Source organism: Formica exsecta, unplaced genomic scaffold (genome assembly GCF_003651465.1).
Source record: "Formica exsecta isolate Colony F162 unplaced genomic scaffold, ASM365146v1 scaffold148, whole genome shotgun sequence".
NCBI lineage: Eukaryota > Metazoa > Arthropoda > Insecta > Hymenoptera > Formicidae > Formica > Formica exsecta.
In genome coordinates, this window is record NW_021848810.1 from 10,186 (window position 1) to 16,442 (window position 6,257).

General features: G+C 40.5%; 1 protein-coding gene across 5 annotated transcripts; it reads left to right on the forward strand.

The window, feature by feature from the left end:
- Positions 1–941: 941 nt before the first annotated feature.
- On the forward strand, positions 942–5,679 carry LOC115246331 (A-kinase anchor protein 17A-like). 5 transcript variants are annotated; one of them, XM_029825065.1, is made up of 8 exons: positions 942–1,616; positions 2,227–2,432; positions 2,605–3,027; positions 3,255–3,403; positions 3,525–3,732; positions 3,808–3,987; positions 4,108–4,258; positions 4,344–5,679. In XM_029825065.1, the coding sequence occupies exons 1-8, from the start codon at positions 1,445–1,447 to the stop codon at positions 5,342–5,344; spliced, it is 2,490 nt and encodes an 829-aa protein (XP_029680925.1). In that variant the 5' UTR covers positions 942–1,444; the 3' UTR covers positions 5,345–5,679. The 5 variants fall into 5 exon arrangements, with proteins under 5 accessions (XP_029680925.1, XP_029680926.1, XP_029680927.1 ...); XM_029825066.1 differs by having other exon boundaries at positions 4,359–5,679; XM_029825067.1 differs by having other exon boundaries at positions 1,480–1,616; positions 2,037–2,432.
- Positions 5,680–6,257: the final 578 nt, after the last annotated feature.

Sequence of the window (6,257 nt, forward strand, 5' to 3'; positions counted from 1 at the left end):
AAAATAATAACTGGATGAAATAAAATAACCGTATGAATTAAATAATTCATGTAATTATCTTAGATCCAATCAAACGGGCGGTAATGTCAACATTCTTCAATTACCTCCGGGCCCACTGGGCCCACTTGATGGTCACAAAAGTTTATCCAGGGCTGACGGTCTTTAATAATATCTCGTCGGTGCCAATACTGAATAAAACTCCAAATCTAAATATATGTACACGTAGGCGGACACAACGGCGCGGCCCCTACAAAGCCTGCAAAGAATTCGGTTAATGCGTTCATCTATAAATCATGTATCACTTTCTATCTACGAGACCGACGCATTTCGAGATTTCGTTTAAAATTCCATTGCTTTCCATAAATATTAAAAATTGTATTAAAAAGACATTTATACCCAGACAGCACGAAAAGGCCAAAAGACATCTTGAAAATATTTAAAGAACGATAAGACATCTTTAAATCGTTTTTTAGACGTCTTTTAGGAATATGTGAGGTCTGAAAATATTTCAAAGTAGAAAATTCTCTCTAAATATTATATACAATGCTTGTAGAATGCTTGCAGAAATATCATACATTTCATCTGCCATGTCTGTTTACAAACAGCCCAAGCGCGCATGGGTCTGTTCCGTTTCTCTATGCGCAGTAAGAGTAATGGGAAAAAGGGAACGAGTCAATGCGCTCATGCGATATGCTGCGTTTCATGCGGTTCATGCGTGAAACGGAACGCACCCATAGTCAGTTCTTATTTCAAGACCGTCTTAAGTAATGTCTTAAGATGCTAATACGGCTCATAGATGCGGTACTTAATTATTAGTTGAAATATGGTTTTGAAAAATGACGGGACGTCACAACGGGTAGGATTTTCGAACGCATTCTAGCTAGAGCAATGCTGCTATTGGACATCCGTCACGCATGCGCAAAAGAACCAGCTGCTCCAGCTTCTCTCTGGTCCCTCGAACTTGAACGTTTGGCGACATTGCTGTCAAAGTAAAGAAACTGGTATTTTCGTAACGCGAAACGCGAGTCGAGTTCGTTTAGTACGTCGCGTTTACGTAGCTTCTTGCGTTAAGAATAAAACTTCTCGCGCAAACGAGAGGAAGAGCAGGAAAAGGGGAACGTGAAAACTGCACGTTCGTGTCCGCGGTCGGAGGAACGTCTTCTCCACGAAGATCGATGCATCCGCGATCGTTCGCCGAGTGGCGGGACGGCGCGTGTTGCACGACATCGTCCTCACCAGGCGAAGATTATCGAGCGACGCAACCTCCCTACTGTGGGGTTCTCATCCCGCCGGCTTGTCGCAAGTTTAACAACCAAAGAGAGGAGTAGAGCGTAAGAAAAAGAGGAAGTGAGGATCCTAAACACGGCTGAGAGATAAACGATTTCGAGTCTTAGCGAGTCTTCTTGTTCATCCTAATTAGTTCATAGCTCTTTCTTAATCGACGATGAGCGACAATAAGCAGGTAGGTGAAAAACCCAGTAGCGAGGTTGCTAATCGATTTGGAAGCTGTAGGGATCTAAGCGACATTGTGCCGTTGTATCCACCGCGCTTTCTTTATCTGAAACCGCTTGCCAAAGTTAACGTGTCGGTCAGTCTGCCCCAACTGAAGACTCCAGGTAAAAACATCATCGTCAAAATACATCGGTGGTCTCCTCCATTGAGGTTGGACCATGAGCCTTATGTCTTGTCTATCTTTCTTTTCTTTCTTTCTATTTATTGCTCTTTCTTTCTTTTTCTGAGAAACAGTTCTGCGATACAACGAAAATTGTATAGCGCAGCATTGGAATTTTATAAATGTACTTTTATTTTAAATTAAATTTGGAATAACACTTCTCTCGTTGATCCACTTTATAATATTAATTATTTTAATGTAATACGTCTAATATTTATTTGTAAAAATGATTTATATTAATTGTAAACATATGTATTTACTTGATCGTTGACAATTAATCGGTTTGACAGATAAGTCTTTTAATATTGTTTTAATGCTATTCTTATTAATTTGACATTAATTCTCTTCGATTTGTTGCAACAAGTTTATCACATCATCGCAATCGTATACTTGTGTTTGTGCTTTGGACAATCTCTACCAAAGGGAGAATAATGTAATATTCAACTGATGGAAGAAAATACCATGATTCCAAGTGATCTGTGCGAAGCCACGAGCACTTGTAACAGCTATAGGAAAGATAGCTTCTTACAGAAACTTAACTGCGCTATAAACAGGCAAAACTATATCAACATGGGATGTAATGGAGAAGATACGCGCGCTCATCCTGCCGGACGAGTTTGCGTCCCTGAAAGTGGCCAAGAGCAGCCTGGAATTTATCCGGCTGGAGGGCGACCTGCGGGACCGTTGCAGGTTGCCAAAGGTGTTGGCCAGGCTGGATTCACAGCGCTTGAATTTGGCCGGCTTCCCCAACGTTCTCAAGGTGCGAAAGCTAAGTACAGCTTAAGTTTGACCTGCAGCTTGGCGTACATTTGATTAAGTATAACGTCGATGCGCCTCGGGATACATGAAGTATCGCAAACTGCAATATTATGCAACTTTAGTAGACTTACACATCGGAAGAATTACAATATTTGACCATTTAATTAATTAAGGTCCGCGCGGCCGAGGCAAAGGACGACTTCCCGACCAGACACAGCTGGGATTCCTACTTCAGAGACGCAAAACATATGAACGAGTTGAAGGCCGGCGAAAGGCCGGATACTATCCACATTACCGGTCTGCCGGTTAAGTGGTTCGTCGAGGATGGTGCGAGGGTTCCAAGCGAGTCGCTTATCTGTAAGATTTTTAAGAAGTGGGGTACACTGAGGAAAGTAGATGTGCCTGCCGCAGACCCCTACAGGTCCAGGATGCGACTCAGCAATAACATACACAAGTTCAGCTACGAGGATGGCATTTTTTTCGATGCGTTCATACAATATAACGAATACATGGATTTTGTTAGGGCGATGGACGCCCTGCGTGGCATGAAACTACTGCAGAAGGACGATCAGAACACATTGACCGCGACAATAAAGGTATTGTGTAAAAACTGCATTGTCTTGTAATATCAACATTCCTTTTACCACACATCTATTAATCCTAATATATAAAATGTATCCTGAAATTTTGTAAATTGTAAATGTAATGTGATATAAAAAAATAGCATACATTGTAAGCATGTATTGCAATAGCTTGAATTATATAACTGAAACAACATTACAAAAAAAAAATATTTATCGGCAAATGAAATAATTTCATACAGGTTGATTTTGACAAGACTAAGCATATGAGCGACAGCTCGGTGTCGCATCGAGAATTCGAGAGAAAGCGTTTGATAGCGCAGGACAATTTGGCGGCCGAGAAACTTCGAAGGAAAGAAGAGGCAGAAAAGAAGCGGCGAGAAGAACAAAAGTAAGCGCTGAAACAAAAGAGATATTTTGCAAATACGTGTACGCACGCGCATACACACAGAGTTATATTTATCTTTTATATGCGATATTAAACCATTTTTGCATTTCTATTTTGATTATAGAAAAAAGGAGGAGGCAAATTCGATAGCGAGATTAAACCGGCAGCGAAAGCGAGAAGAAAAACGAAAACGGAAGGTACTCACGACATTTCGCAAACAAGAAGAGGACAAGGTATCAATGAAAATTGCTAGGGAAGAAAAAAAGTTGATAAAAGCTCAACGACAGTTGGAAAGTATACGATTATTAGATGAAGTGTTTGATAGGATAAAGGTGAGTAACGGAGAATATGTAATAATTGTGTAAAAAAGAAAATAAGAGTTATTTATGAAAGTTTCGTAATCGTAGATAAAAGTGGAAAATAATGAGATTAAGTTGAATCAAAGTGTAAATGCGGAAACGAAGAAAGACGAAAATAAAAACGATCAAGTGAACGAAAGTACTAGTAAATTAGATTCAGAAAACGACAAGAAAAATAAAGACAAGCAGAGCAAGAAGAAAAAAACGAAGAAAGAAAAGAAGAAAAAGGTATGTTGCTTATCTTACATTCCCATTATCGACTTTTATTGTATGCAATATGATGATATTTAAGAATTGACACCGATTTGATGATATTCAAGAATTGTAATTTTATGCTATTGTTTGCAGAAAAAGCGGAAGAAATCTCAGAAAAAACGGAAAAGAAATGATGATTCCGGCTCGGATAGCACGGCCGGGGAAGAGGAGACAGATGAAGAGACGAACAAGAAGAAACTCAAGAGCGTCTTGATAAGGAACGACCGCGCACCTTCATCTGCAGGTAAATTTTGATTATATAAAATTTGATATTAGCATACATCAGTAAAATAAAAGGTGGAAAGACAATATTATATCATTAATGGCAGGTGCCGTTGTTCCAGCCGCAAATCTTCCTTATGCACACTCTTACTCTGATTCGATATCGATGTCGAGGATGCCGATGTTACCGCCAATCGCGACAGGACCGTATCATGCGCTAAGGATATCGTTGCCAAGGTATCCAGGAGCACAGATGTTGAGGCCGCCAATGCCAGGCTATTCATTGATCCATCATCATCCCATGTTACACCCTCCCATGGGAAGGGGCCGAAGATACAATCCTCGATGCGATATGAATTCTTATGCTTTGACCAATCCCTATTTGTACAATGGTCAATATTATGAGTACTTTACACATCTGGTGGATCGAGATTCGGAGCGGCGAGACTCGAGGACGCACGGACGTCGAAAATCGAGGAGTAGATCTATCTCGAAGACGCGAACTAAATCGAGATCCAAGACGAGATCTAGGAGCGTTTCCAGATCGCGTAGCGCGAGACGAAGCGATTCACGCTCCAAAAATAGAAGGTCAAGATCGAGCTCTAGATCGCGATCGCGCCGTTCCAAGTCATCGCGGTCCAGGAGTCGTTCTAGGTCCCGCGGTCGGCGGAAATCGGCAAGTAGATCCATTTCCAGAAGAAGGACAAGATCAAATTCCAGGTCAAAGCGCAAGAGTGGCTCCAGATCGCGCAGCAGATCGAAGTCGAGCTCCAGAAAACGAAGCGGTTCTAGATCCAAACGAAGATCACGGTCCAGGAGTCGCTCCAAGTCCCGCAGCAGCCTCAGGACCCGTTATAAGAAGAGACGCGGCAGAAGATCCGCCTCCGTCGTTAAAGTCACGCGAGCGAGATCACGACCCATATCACTCAGACGGAAATCGCGCAGCAGTTCCTGGTCATTGCCCAAGTCCCCTGATCGACGAAGTTGTTCTTGGTCGAAAACAATTCCCGCGAATAATATTAGTGAGCAAGATGTGAACGAGATATCCAATAAGGGCATTGAAGAGGAAGCAACGAAGACAACAGAGGTACAGAAGGAAGCAAAGTGATAAATTATTTATGTTTTATTCCTCTGTTTTCGAAGTGTAACAGGAAATAATCTTTTTTTAAATGCTGTGCTATGTGTGAAAAACTTATCAAAATTGATATATTATAGTAATATGCGAATGTCTGAGAAAACAAATATAACTTCTTTCTATATAAACTGTAAATAATTCCATTATTGTATGCAATCTTCCGCGGGAATTTTTTTTTTTATAAGTTCAACTCCTAAGATGAATTTATTAGACAGATTTATTTGACTACGATATTTTAATTTCATTTATCATTGCAAACTTAATTTGTGTGAAAAATGAAATGGTTATTAATAAAATTATCAAGATTATTAAACATGTATATTATTTTTTCTTCGGATCTTCGACTTATGCTTTCCATTTTCTCGTTCTAGTCTCTCTCTCTCTCTCTCTCTCTCTCTCTCTCTCTCTCTTCTTTTCTCCGTTGAAACTTTTTCAGTCTTTTCTTAATCTAATGACTCTTTTGTTTCTTTGTTCTTATTATAATACGTTAACTATAGAAATCGATTGACACAGGGAATAAGAAAAAGATCCACAACGCATTCTTCCGACTTGCAAATTTATTTGTTCTCGGCATGAAAACGCGTTGGTTCATAGACATCGTAATAGTTACATATGCGCGTTCCGCCCCGTTCGTTAAATGGTGATCGATCAGCTTCGTAATTACACTAGTAGTTTCCAAAGAGTATCTCTCGACCGGGCCCTATCTTTAACGCGGGATCGCAATTTAAATCGCTTAGTGCCATGGCGTTCGTATATTTTCTCTCCTTTAAAAATATGTGCTACGTTTCTGTCGCCGCTATTATAGTTAAATACATGTGACGTATGTACATACTTGACGCACAATTCGCATCCCGCAATTACTGGCAATTACTCGTCGCGACGCTCT

Coding starts and splice junctions, on each gene's coding strand:
- LOC115246331 (XM_029825065.1), top strand. CDS start 1,445: ATGAGCGACAATAAGCAGGTAGGTGAAAAACCCAGTAGCGAGGTTGCT. Junction 3,404..3,524: donor AAGCGGCGAGAAGAACAAAA/GTAAGCGCTGAA, acceptor TTTTGATTATAG/AAAAAAGGAGGAGGCAAATT. Junction 3,733..3,807: donor AAGTGTTTGATAGGATAAAG/GTGAGTAACGGA, acceptor TCGTAATCGTAG/ATAAAAGTGGAAAATAATGA.